This window comes from Argiope bruennichi, chromosome 6, assembly GCF_947563725.1.
Source record: "Argiope bruennichi chromosome 6, qqArgBrue1.1, whole genome shotgun sequence".
Lineage (NCBI taxonomy): Eukaryota > Metazoa > Arthropoda > Arachnida > Araneae > Araneidae > Argiope > Argiope bruennichi.
The window spans coordinates 112,181,030-112,195,342 of NC_079156.1; the positions used below are offsets into that span (position 1 = coordinate 112,181,030).

General features: G+C 29.9%; 1 protein-coding gene across 3 annotated transcripts in view; it reads left to right on the forward strand.

The window, feature by feature from the left end:
• Positions 1 to 14,313, forward strand: part of LOC129971335 (probable phospholipid-transporting ATPase IM) — a 393,392-nt gene that overhangs the window by 297,266 nt on the left and 81,813 nt on the right. Inside the window, exon 1 of one of the 3 annotated variants that reach the window (XM_056084998.1) lies at positions 2,213 to 2,424. The exons of the other annotated variants lie outside the window; for them this stretch is intronic. Within the exon in view, the coding sequence (XP_055940973.1) occupies positions 2,376 to 2,424 (49 nt within the window). The 5' untranslated portion in view covers positions 2,213 to 2,375. Of the gene's footprint in view, positions 1 to 2,212; positions 2,425 to 14,313 lie in introns of those variants that run through there. 3 annotated transcript variants of the gene reach the window in all.

Below are 14,313 nucleotides of genomic sequence, written 5' to 3' on the forward strand. Positions count from 1 at the left end.
ATAAGAAAGGAAGAAAAAGAAAAACTGCCGAGCTGAGCTTGGTATCCCTGGTACTAACACTAAACGATAGAAGAATTCAACTCCTATTAGACCTAAGGATTACGCAAATAAAATTGTCATTGCCTGTAGTTACGGTCTTTAATTATGTCTTTGCGATAACTTCTAGTTAAAAAAAAAATTTGAGACTTCTACAACTATTAGTTTTCTCAAATTTCTTAATCAATTGGAGTGTTTCATTGTTGACAGTTCTTTTATTCTTGATTGGTAAGCACCTATAGAATAATTCTATAAAGTTTTCACCTGTTTTACAATGTTCCATAAGGAAAATTCAGCCTTCAATGAAGATACTAGCATTCGATTACCTTTCAAAGAAAAATTAATCCTCGATGCTTTGCTTCACTACCATACTGCAATTCAACTTACGATTTTTTACAAATAATTTCCATATTAAATTATAAAAATAAATGAAAACAAAAGAATTTACTATGAAGATATTTACATTTGCAGCTGTTGCATAACAGAGAATTAATTGCTAATTAGCTTGTGGCAACTTGCTATTCGATTGTATTAATCATTGGGCGAATACATCTGTATATTCTGATGATGTGGGTAAACAATTACTTAAATAAAACTTTTTTGAAATTTAGAATAAAAATGATTTTTGTACAATTATATTTTCAGAAATTATTGTGAAAAAGCACCAAATTAAATACAAAATTTTAAAATGCCAAATTAATTAATTTTAGCGCTCGATTTTAAATAATTAAAAAAAAGTTACAAAAACGATTTGAGGTGCACCTTTTCATCCTCTCAAATTACTTTTGCACCTTATTTATATCCTCAAGATCAAACAATTTAGTTTGTAGAGCGCCAATGTACGCTCACACATATATTCGCCTTTATTATTAATGAAGATTGTAATCATATAATTTTGGTTCGTTATTCAAAAAAATTTAGTTATGTTCATATATTCGCTTCATATTCATATATTCGTTTAGTTATGTTTAGTTATGTTACATATATTCGCCTTTATTATTAATGAAGATTGTAATCACATAATTTTGGTTCGTTATTCAAAAAAATTTAGTTATGTTAGTTAGTTACTTTGTAAAATTTTAAATCAGAAAAAATTCGAGATATACGAGTCGTTGTTCAGCAGCGTAAAAATCATTTTTGTGCATTTAATTTTCGAAGTAATCGTGAAAAAGCGCCAAATTAAATAATTAAAAAAATTAAAATTCTAAATTAATGTATTTATAGTGCTTGGTTTTTCAATTAACGCTTTTAACCTTTTTTATTTGTTTGTTTAAAAATTGCTTTGTGGTGCGTATTTTAATACTTTAAAAATACATTTGTACCATATTTAGATCCTCAAAATCAAACTATCTAGTTTATAGAGCGCCAATGTGTACTCGCACATTGGCGTTCTACAACTTCTCCTTTATTATTTATTGAGATTGCATCGATATAATTTTGATTTCTTATTCAAAAAATTTTAATTAAATTTTAGTTTGTAAAATTTTAAATTCGAGATGCACGAATCGTTGTTCAGCAGCGTAAAAATCATTTTTGTGCATTTAATTTTCGAAGTAATCGTGGAAAAGCGCCAAATTAAATAATTAAAAAAATTAAAATTCTAAATTAATATATTTTTAGCGCTTAATTTTTTAATTAATGGTTTTACTTTTTTTTTTTTTTAAGAATTGCTTTGTGGGCATATTTAGTATTAAAATATGCCCACAAATAGTGCCCTTAAAAAATATGCCCCCAAAAGTATATTTGCACCATATTTATGTCCTCAAAATCAAACAATCTGGTTTGTAAAGCGCCAATGTACACTCACACACTTATTCTAATTTATTACTTATAGAGATTTTTATGTTATAAATTTGATCCGTTATTTGATCCATTAAAAGAGATTTTATATGTTCGAATTCAACGTTGTTCAGCAACGTAAAAATCTAGCAAGGACGCATTGCCACTTATATTGTCAAATATATCCACAACAGCTCTCGCCATCTTTCAGTATATTTATTCTCTAATGTTGATAACTCGGAACATTTTTATGGTGTAAAACCTTTTTTATTATTTTTTTTTCTCCCGACATTGATATCTCCAATGTTAAATATGTCGTAAGCATTCCGATAAGATTACGGTCCCGGTTATGATTTTGCACTTTCAGCCCCGACGATGCAAAGATCAAGTGCGCGTTGGTCTGAAACACGCTCGATTTTCTCGCCGGTTTTTAATGCAACGGGAAATGTCGTAACTGGACCTGAAATATAGACATCTGGAATACCTTCGGATATTTTTACGGTTTCCTTATCGTTTGTGGCACCTGCGCACTTTGTTTCTGCGCACCTGTGTTTGTGCTCATGAAAGGAACTAAGTATCAAAGTATCTTGCCCAACCGCAAGCAAAAAGGTGAGTTGATCTGCCTGTTATGTGTTATCCAATAATCTCAACAAACAAAATTGTATTCAGGATTAGGCTATATTAGTTTTATTAATCCCTTCCAGTAAGATTTAATAATGAACAATTGTGCATGAAATAACCTTTTAATTTTTATTGGAAAGATTTAGTTCATTTTATAATTCTTACTTATTGCTAATTAAAATTATATTATTGATATGGATATAACTGTAATTCGGAAGTTCATATTCAAAACTCTTTCAAAAGCCACCAATGACTTCGGACCAGTACCTAGTTTTACGGTGTTTATTTCACAGCATGTAGTAAGGCATACGTTCACGCTGAATGTTTATAAGAATGAAGTCCACTCACTAACAACAATTTGGCCGTATATTGTATCAAGTGAATATAACGGTAAACAGTACCTGATTGTGATCTATGATATCAATGTAGATAATAAAAATGCTGCCGGATTCAGTATACTAGGAATCTTAAACCAAATTTATTATCACATTCAACAGTAACTGAAGCCACATGACGAGTATTGCACGTCATTGTGCTGTATGGTATGAAAAACCAGTGACGAGCTATACTCATCTTTTTTACCGGAAGGGGTTTATAAAGCGAATGGACAAAAAAAAAAAAAAAAATTTCCTTGTGATAATATTCATTATTTCATGATTCCTTGTGATGATATTCATCATTTCATGGGATAACAGCTGACTACATCACCTATTTACTATTTATTTAGTTTTATGAAGTTTTTTTATTGTAATTTTTGTTGATATTCTTTTATTTTTCCATTTTAAAAATAGCCTTGTTAAAAAAAGCTATACATTACCATAGTATTAAAGAAAGCGTTTATTTTTAATTCAAAATGCCGCATTTATTAGATTTATCGTTATACTAGCCGGCTTAGGCGACCAGCTTGTTCGCCCAGACTATAGACTTTTTTGACAGAAAAGCGAATAATATAGAATGTATTTTTTTAAATTTTATTTTATTATTTGAGACAAAGAAAAGACGTGAATTTAATTGAATCAGTTTGTTACAAATTACCGGTGTATAAATTTTGAAGAAAAAAAATGCATAAGCTACAAAATGAAAACGGAAGTGAAAATCCCACTTCAAAGTAATGTCAAAAGAAGACAATTGTTTTAATCTTAATTTTATTTACTGGCTTAAGCATGCGATTGAGGGTTTTGATAGATGCCTTTGAATTTCATTATAGCATTGTTTCAGACTGAAGTCAAAGTAAATTAAAAGATATATATGTGTTAAAAAAATATATGGAAATGAAATTAATATCATTAAAAAGAGTTTTTTTAATTTTAAAATAAAATAAAAATTATTTTGTGAGTTAATAGTTTTGAAAGATATGGACAACAGTTTCCATAGGCAAGTTCATCTGCTAACTGTTAAGCCTACCTTCGCGCTCGATTAAACTTTGTTTGACGTCTGTATCTTGAGTTCTTTTATATTTTCTTTCCTCTGACTGAATCGAATTTTTACTCGAGAAATTTTAATAATATTTTGCAATTCCATTCATTATTAAACGATGCATTGAATTCAGTGCAACTGTAAAAACATTCAATGAATCAATCTGAGCGTTACATTTGATTGTTGCCATTCGGCAATAAGTAATAAGAACGATTTCCGTACCACGTACGTTAGCGTTTTATATATATATATATATATATATATATATATATATATATATATATATATATATATATATATATATATATATATATATATATATATATATATATATATATATATAATATATATAATCGTAATTTACATATTACAGTTTCACATTTCTTATCGTGTATTGAGAAAATATAAATTTTTAACTATAGCAAGTGTATTTTATTCTGGTTTTGAAGAATAATATTATTTTTTTTAAAAAAACTAAGATTTCCGTATATTTCAAAATAAATTATCATTTTTCTATGATATTTCACAACATCCAAAACTTTTGTACTTCATATCTATTTTTTATTATGTATTTTATCTTTGGACGAAAAGTTATTATCTTTAATCTTCAATTTATATCAGTTATCAAAATGAACTCATTCGAGACGATTACTCTTCAGATAGGCTTTATTTCACGAGAAAAATTATTTTGATACAATTTAAAAAATATGACTTCTTTAGATCTCCTACGAGCAAACCAAATAATACGTTTTCGCAAAATTACTTTTCAGCACGTCGTAACATTGCAAAAAGCTTTCGCCGTTCAGACAGGAGATGGTTTTCCAACTATATGCTTGTAACATCATATTAGATTTCAATATTTCTTCTAGTCATCCATGCCATTTACTTTAAAAAATGGTGGAACGAATAGGTAGAACGAATTAATCAAGAAAGCGGAGAGACCAATATTTGCGTTTTCTTGAAGTAATATTCTTTCTACTTATACTTTGACAATAAATTTTTATAGTAATCAAATACGGTCTAGCAAAATTATTAAATTTAAGTTTTAAAGTCGATGAATAGGAATCTGTAGGATCCCTCCCTCCCCCCCCCCCCCAACTGTTTGCTTATAAGTAAGTAAAGATTTAAATAAATAATTTGAATAAATTTATAATCTTTTGCTGGCAGTGCCATTCTTTGATATCTGTGGAAAATTTAAAAACGATATCATAAAGCAAAAATGATAAGAAAACGTTGTTTTCTTATCATTTTGAAAAGCATCGTATTAGTAACGAGCAATGCAAAAAATATCGTCCTTTAAATAATGTCTTCCTTTCTTCAATTTTATATTTTTTCAACAAATTCAGGTTTGTTTACCCGCTGTTTGCTTTAAACTTCTTATAAAAATTAACATTTTTCAATAGAAAATGAAGCGTGTGCTTTTAATTATATAGTCAACTTTGCAGCTGAGCATCTTAAACTTATCTTTTGTTATACATTATGACCAGCTCTTCATTATCAATATCACCTTTGTAATTGTCTGAATATTTTTGTAAAAAATTATTAACATAGAATTCTATATCTGGCTCTTGAGAATTTTTATTCATTGCATTTCTCAATAGAAAATGAAGCATGTGCGTTTATTTATATAGTCACAATTGCAATTCAACATCTTAAACTTACCTTTTCTTATAAATCATTACCAACTCTTCGTTATCACCATAGAATATTTTATCTGTCTCTTGAGAATTTTCATTCGCTGTTCGTTCCTTGTTTCTACATTATATATATATATATATATATATATATATATATATATATATATATATAAAATAGCATCATTAAAATGTTTAAGTATTGTAAAACAAAACTTTTTATACTTTCAGACTCATAATTTTATTTAAAAAAAGAAAAGTTTCTATTAATTATAAGATCAAAACATAAAGTCGGTAAAGCCATTGATCTATTGCATAATAGCCAAATAACATATTGTTTATTTGTGCATCTAACATGAAATCTCGATAAACATTTTTTCACACGGTTATCTTACCCGCCAGAAGTTGGACTCTTGTCATCTCATTTGCTACTTCAACTTCGACATCAACATTGCTCTTGGAAATTTTTCGCAAATGCAACCTTCGTTCTTTCTTTAAATTTAAATGTATTTTTTTCTTCTGTAGAACCTTTTTCAATTTGTGAAAAATGGAAGATATTTTATAAATACGAAAAATTACTTAATTGTAAAAAACACGATGCTTGCATATTGTGGTATTAGTCAAAAACCAAAAGCATCTCTCCTCTTTTGTGCTTTATCTTTCGGAAACCCAGAAAGATAACGAAACAAAAAAGTATACCCGGTCGCGTCATCATTTTTTTTTTAATATTTTAGTTTGAAATCATCTTTTATCTGTCTGGAAGAGTGATTTCATTAAAATAGAAGCTGTAAAAATTGTCCCAATCGCGTTTCAACTGTAGGAATGCGATTACATGTGCTGCAATTTATTATATAACAACAATGTTATATAATAAATTGCTGCTATTTATATAACAACAAATTCTTATTCAGATTTCTTTATGAATATTTGTGTTAAGGGTGAAGGTACAGTTTGTAAGATTATTATTTATCCCTTCTTTGCCTGATTTTTTCTTCTTTTTTTATGAAATAAATCAGGGTGATATGACTCATGCTCTAGATTAAAGAAAAAATGTTTAAAAAGAATCCTAGTATAAATTTACAATATTAAATAATTAAAAAGAACAGTATGATGGAAATATCCATCATCATGCAAATTTACATGTTAAGCTTAGTACAAAATAAATAATATATATTGCCGCATTGGAACGAGGCAGTCGACTCTTCGTGGCCGAATGGTCATAGCACTGGTCTCTTAATGAAGAGATCGTAAGTTCGAATCCCGCTAGAGACAATGCGATTCACAGTCTGTGAAATATTTAATTCCTTGATTTTATGTTTTCCTTTATTTCATGTTCCAGAAGATTCTGGACCTTTCTTTAGTTTACCAGACAAGTGTTCTGGACTTTTCTTACTGTCTCCAGAAAAGTATTCTGGAACTTTCCCTGTTAATACAAAAGCAAAAGATCTGTCAGTCACTGTGTTCTCAGTTCAGAGTTGAGTTAATAAATTGGTTTAGCTCTACTTCTTGTGTGTGTCATTGAGTTCCACACTAGAGTACCTACGTGACAATATATATATATATATATATATATATATATATATATATATATATAATATGTCTTTGTATCATTTTTATTCCTGGTAATAATTAAAAAACAATTATTATTCTTTAGGCACAAATTAATTCCACATTTACTGCATGAGATTGTACTCTTTGCATGTAGGGTGTTTCACCGGAGTGACCTACCTACTTTTGGTTAATCTTCAATTTCCCTCTCTTCTATTTCTCTACAAAAATAACAAAATAAATATATAGTAAAAAACATTTTCGTCATACGTTAGAAGTGAAACAATTACATAATGATGTAAATTCCTGTCACATGGTTTTGGAAAGATTATTTGGGGCATTCGATATGAATTGCACAGATAATAACAGAAACACAAGGAACAAATCTTTTCTCCACTCATTATCGCTTTTATTAGCAAAAGAAATCTCAGATTAGTTATTAAAAAAATAATCTAGAAATCGCACGTTTCTTCCGACCACAGCAAACAGCGGCGTGACAATTCAAATCCGCTATAATGATTGTGGCATTTGATTTTATATTTTAACAGATACGTTCCTTATTATGTAATAGTCGTGAAAAAAGTTGCCAACAACAACCCATTTACAGTACACCTGTTTTGAGAACAATTTTTTGTTCACTAAATGTTATGATGTAAATTTCCATCATCATGCAAAGAAAGGTTATCTTAGATCAATTCAACTTTCAGATCCTTTATGATTAATCTATTATTGTCATTCATGTGTTACGGGCAAAGTATGAAATCCGGCATCCTGTTGAATGCCAAGGCAATGTATACAATGCCTGAAACTAGCTGGAAATGAATGAACCTATTCATATTTCAAGCATTTCCTAGGCATTCTATTGAATGCCAAAAATTAAATTGGATGTCTTTGCGCGAAAAATGCCATTCAAGATTATCATGTTCCAACAAGTAGGCTAATTTTAATTATTTATTTTTTCATATGAAAATGTTGTTTTCCCCAATAAGAAAGGTATAAATTTTGTTTTGTACAACTTTCATTTTTCTTTACGTATTTTGAATACATTTTTAATGGCACTTTCATTATTTTTTTACAATAACATTCGTATCTTTAAGGAATGCACGTCACATATATCAAAGCCTTAAAAGAACCTTTTATCATACTTTCCTTAAAGAGAATTTGTCATTCTATAGAATGCCTAGGTATTATAAAAAATGCCTAGGGAAAATATGTAATAATTCTGAAGTTTCATACTTTGCCTAAAAACGTCCGGCATAACATACAATGCCTAGGCATTCTATAGAATGCCGACTTTTCATTCTTTACTGGTAACACATACATTAGAATTGTAGGGCCGCGGTGGCCTGGTGGTAAGGTCTCGTCTTCGGAACCGGAGGGTTTCATGTTCGAGACCCGATTCTACCGAAGAGCCGTCGTGTAAGGGGGTCTGTTGCACGTTAAATCCGTCCTGACCAAACGTCCTCCCGCTGGTGTGGTGTGGTGTGGAGAGGCGGGTGCCAGCTCAGGCGTCGTTCTCGTCATCTGACCGCGGTTCAAAATGACGAGGTCCGTCCCAAAAGAGCCCTAGTGTTGCTTCAAACGGGACTTTAATATAACTAAACTAAACATACAATAGAATTTTATCCTAAATCAGAAAAACTATTCTGCCCATTCAAAATAAAAATATGCAGAACTTAAATGACCGACCGTTTCGTATTACAAACACGAATTTTAGATTTACATACAAAATAGCACTTGTTAATAGGCCTATCAACACCGATGAAGGATCCATTAACTAATTGACCTATATATGCATAATTAATAATGATATTCCAGTTCTCATAAAACAGTCTTTTATCATTCGACATCTAGTTCCCCCCCCCCCTAGAGAGGAAATACAGAGTTTTCGAACAAAATGCATTCGTTAATTTCTCAATTATTAAATTTCAGAAAACTTTTGACGTGAAAATAATTTCGTTCAAAATGTATAATTATTTGCTATTCCTACTTGAGAACGAAAACTTCTTAAATATTTGCTACACCATGCAACGTCGTCGTATTTCAATGTATTAATAAGGTATTAAAATTACACAACCGAAAATGTTAGCATATTCTTTCATTTAAACTGCTGTACGACTCCCCAGACGTTTTCAGAATTTCTGAGAAAACGCGCCAAATGATTTTGTAATAGAATAAATTATCACTGTTCAGCTTATTTGCTTTGGAACCATATTCGCAAGAAATAAAATTACGGCAGGAATTGCTATTATTAAATAGGTTTGCCTATTACGCTGATGTTAAAAGGTGAAATGAATTATATATTTCCATTTTCTGAGCAAATAAATGTACGAAACTGAAATAGATTGTTATTTACTCGGTGAAATATTGACTTAAATTTTAATTAATTTTTGCATTTATTTTTTATTTAATATTTAAATATTTCTAAAACTATTCTCCTTAGAAAACCATCTCTGATGTAAATTAATTTCATTTTATTTGTCTTTGTTTAAAATGAATTGGATTCTTTATTTTAATTAACAATGGATAATGTATGAAAGAGGGATAATGTACCTTTTTCAATTAATGTTTTAAAAAAGAGTTTTCGTATAAAAGAAATGTATTTCACAGAGATATTTTGTATTTATCTTTATTGAGTTCTTTTTATGGCAGCATTAAAAATAATATGTCGAAAAGTACAAAACCCTAAATTACTATGACTTTTTTTTAATGAGTTTCAACAGATTTTAAGCATTAATTTGAGTTGCATATTGCATTTCATCTAATTTGATTCATTAATGCTAGCCATAAATTCTGCAGAATAATAAAGTCTTAATTTTTAGACGATGGCTGTTATAATCATATCTATTCATATTTAATATTAAATATCATCATCCGCTGATATTAATTTAAATTTCTCCTGACAAAAAGTTTTTATCTGCGCTTAATCTATTCTATGCTTAATTATTTCTACAGTCAGTCAGTAATAATTGATGTGTAACTTCATAGAATAAAATATTAAAAAAGGAAGAGAAAAGACGGAAATATACTCTATCCTTTCTTTCTTTCTTTTTTTTTTTATATGACTGAGTTAAAGGATTAATTAATTAATCTCCAACCCTTATCTTGCATTTTTAGAAAAACGGAAAAATATGTTAGCATTATTTTTTCCAAGAAATTCATTTTTCGAGCTATTTAATATTCCTCGCTCGATGCAGTGACTTGTTGGATGCAATAAAGATAACTTCATGTATAAAACTAAACTATGTATGCAATAGAATTTTAATTTTTGATTTTATAATTAAAATATTAATATTTATATAATTAGCTTTAAAAATTTTTTTTATTGGCTTATTGTTATTTGATAGCAACTACTCTTATAAAAAAGCTAAATTTAACTAAAGTACGAATTAAAAAAATTCGTGTAAAAGAAATATATAAAGGACTTTTCTTAAAAATGATAAACATTATAATTTCAGCGTTGAATTTTCGACTTTTTTTATACCTGTTTAAAAGGAGGCAGAGAAAAGGCTTTTATAATTGTATTAGGAATATCTGGTATTCAAATAATCACCTAGTGCATAATTCTAGAGATATTTCACTGTATTTTTACATGCTTTTCAAACAACCATTGTTCTGTAATTAGATGTTAGCTTTCCTGTTCATTATCTTTGGTTATAGGAAATCGATTAATGCGTTCTAATTAAGACTAGTCCAAAGCTGAAATTGTTCTACAAAAAAAAATATATATATATATTCAAATAATGGATTGCTATTTCATGTTCCACTGTGAGGAAAATTACTCTGAATTGCAAATTTCGTTTTTAACTGATGCTTAAAATCAAACAGTCTTGTGACAAGCGCTCATGGCAACAGCAAATATTGACAATTTATACAGAATTCATCGATTTCGAATGTGTAACGTTTAGACTTATCACCCAAATTTTTGTCCGTTTTGTGTTAAGTCAATACCAGGGATAAGTTGAAGTGTTGTGACATTACTCAATATGAAAACAACGCTTTTTTTCTCCCTCGATTGTCAAGGAGTGTGTATTTCGAAGGTCTTGGTTGCACGCCATTCATAACTGGGACAAAAATAATGCGTGTAAACAAATCATGCAAAGAACAATCGGGGATTATTAAGTCACAATATGTTGTTAGGTAAATTAAAGCTCGAACAAGGTGCAATCTACATCATTTTAAAATTATATGAATTATATTTTCTCTTTTCAAATACGAAGTTATACAAAGCAAAAGTATTATAACATCAAAAATCTGACCTCAATATTTGGATGAATCTATATGATTTAAGACTGCCGAAGAGGCCGTTTTTGTAATTATATGTTGTTGTCGGTTTGCTTGTGAACATGATGATTCGAAGCAGAAACGAACGAAAAGGGTTGTTGTTACTTATGGCACTTGTCATTGACGAGCCAGCTGATGAAGTTAGCGATTTTAAGCCGAGTTTGTACAGTAGCTTCTGAAGGTAAAGGCCCCTGGGCACCCGAGGGCATATGTCTGACTTCTAGCTCAAATGAAGATGACACACATACTCACACATTCGCTTGCACAACCCCTTTTTAGGGGGGGGGCTCTGTCACACACCTCACAGATAGAACATAGAGTAAAGAACAATCATGTAAACCGAACCAGGACTTCAACCCAGGACTTCAACCCGGGTCAGCTCGTCTTTCCCAGACCACGGGAAAGACGAGCTACCTCTAGGCCAGGACGCCGGCACGAAAAAGGTTCAATTCAGTATGTGATTTTTTTCACCCAAATTACACAATTGTGTCAAATTTTGATTTAATTCCGCTTGAAGCCTGTCTGCTCTTTATTTGTATGTATATGAACATGATAAATAAAAAAATAAAACCATAATAATTTGATGTATGAAATTTGTTATGATTTTATTGCCATAATTTATAATTCCATGTCCACTAGCCAACTATTTGTTGATCTTTCTATACTTATGTTTGTTATCGCAAAAAAATTTCGAAATTCGTATTCCCTTTTCAAAATGACGGCTGTAGCAATTTTAAAGGTTATATTTTATGGATCATTTATGCAATGATAGACATCATTACGTATTTACATTCATTTCTACATCGTTTTCAGACATTTCCTGGAAAAATTTGAATTATATATTTCTTATGAAATTATATAAATTGATCCAAAGTGTTCGGCAGCCTTTATAGTAGAATCTATTTTATTCCGATTATAATTAAGTTTAGAATTAAAAATTCTAACTGGGTATCTTATAAATGCAAATACAAACTACGTTTCTTGGGGTTTTTTTTATTAATAATTAATGAATTATTACATTAAATGTTGCTTTTCTTTAATTATATTCTTTTATTTATATAATTTAAGCAAAAAGTTAAAGGAAAAGTCATGATGATCAAAAGCTAATCAATTTGACGGGTATGGTAAAACTAGATAAATATTTAACATCGGTAGTTTTAGTGTTTAGTTAATATTATTTCTACAAGATGCTCGTTTAGTTTAAATGTTTTTATACTTTCTCCAATGTTTTAAAAATGTGCTTGTCTGCCTGTGAATTCCAGTGATTGAACTTCAAACTTAATAAATGAGAATATAAAAACCAAAATGCGTATCTCTTGAAAAATTATTATAAGAACCCTGATGCTAAGAGTGGGTCGGTTTAGGCTGAACTTCATTGGCAAAATTTTCCTGCTTCTTACTGATATTGAGGATGGCAACTTGGATAATCATGCTTCACTGAAGTCTTTTATTACTGGGATTATTTCTGTCGCTAGCCGTTAGTGTTGGGAAGCGATGTGGAACGGTGTCTCTGTTACGTATTTATGTTCAGACTGAAGCAGCTAATCCAGCTATGTGCAATTTAGGTCAGATGACTTGTGGCTACTCACTCGGAGAAGAGTCGGCATTTCAGTAATCATTTTTGGGGTGGCTTCACAATCTGTAATTTTATTTTATTTTTATTTTGTTACATATTTAAAATCTAGTCTAACAGAAGAAATACTAGATCTTTATAAGATCAGTGATATACGAAAATCTGTGATTTGTCCATCCATATAAAATTATAAACCCTTATAAATCGCCTACATTAGTTGTTAAGGAATTTCTTATATAATATGGGGTTGTGGTGGCTTGGTGGTAAGACTTCGGCTTCGGAACCGGAGGATTTCAGGTTCAAGACCCGATTCCACTGAAGAACCGTTGTGTAAGAAAGTCTGGTGCACTCTAAATCGGTCAGGGCCAAATGTCCTCCCGCTTTGTGTTGTGTGGAAGTTTGGAAAGGGGATGACAGCTCAGGTGTCGTCCTCTTCATCTGACCGTGTTCAGAATTGCGGTCCGTTTCACAATAACCCTAATGTTTCTTTTAAAACGGGACAGTAATATAACTAAACTTACATAATATGCATTTCTCTTTTTAGTGTCTTATGATTTTTAATATTTTATAGTTTTATTATTTCTATTATATTGATCCGATGTTTGCTATGTGTTCATAAAATAGTTTAGAAAAATAATTTTCGAATTTTTAAAGTTCAGGCTATGCTTTCTAAATTTTAATTAAACGCCAGCAGCATGCTTTATGAATTGTTAACTAACCTACGTAAAGAATGCTGAATCTTTATGGATTGCCTAGTGATATAAGAACGAAGTTATGTGATATTTTTTATCAACTTTTTTGAACTTACATTAATTTGAAAACATACGTTATTGATACGTCATCCTACTTTTCTACCAAAGAACACATTTAATGGAATGACATTGGATAAACCAAAGAATCCTAAAATAAGCTGGCAACGAATAATATCTGTATTTCTTAAATTTCCCTTACTTTAAACAATAAGCTATTCTGAAGTTATCTCGAATTTATTTGTTCAAAAAAGGGTTTCTATTCATTTACTGTTGAAAGGTTTCGTCGTCTATCAGTTACATATCAGTTAATCTAAGGTATCGCATGCTCATGTTCAGAATAAAAATTGTCAGAAACTTTGGTGAATATAATAAATTTGTTTCGGTTTAATATTCTTTTAATTTTATTCAAGATATGTTTCGAAAACAATTCATTAATTTTTATCGATTGCTTGTGATTTTTTCCCCTCTTTTAAAGACTATAATCCGACAGACAAGTCAAAGATTGATTTTTAAAAAAATACAAAGATATATTTTAAAATGTGTGAACCAATTCAAGGTGGCTTTGAATAAGTGAAAACCAAGCTTTATCTTATAGAAAATTGACCTACGATTCACCAAATGTAAAAAACATAATCTTTTGATTTTGCTACGATGATGAAATGTAGCAACG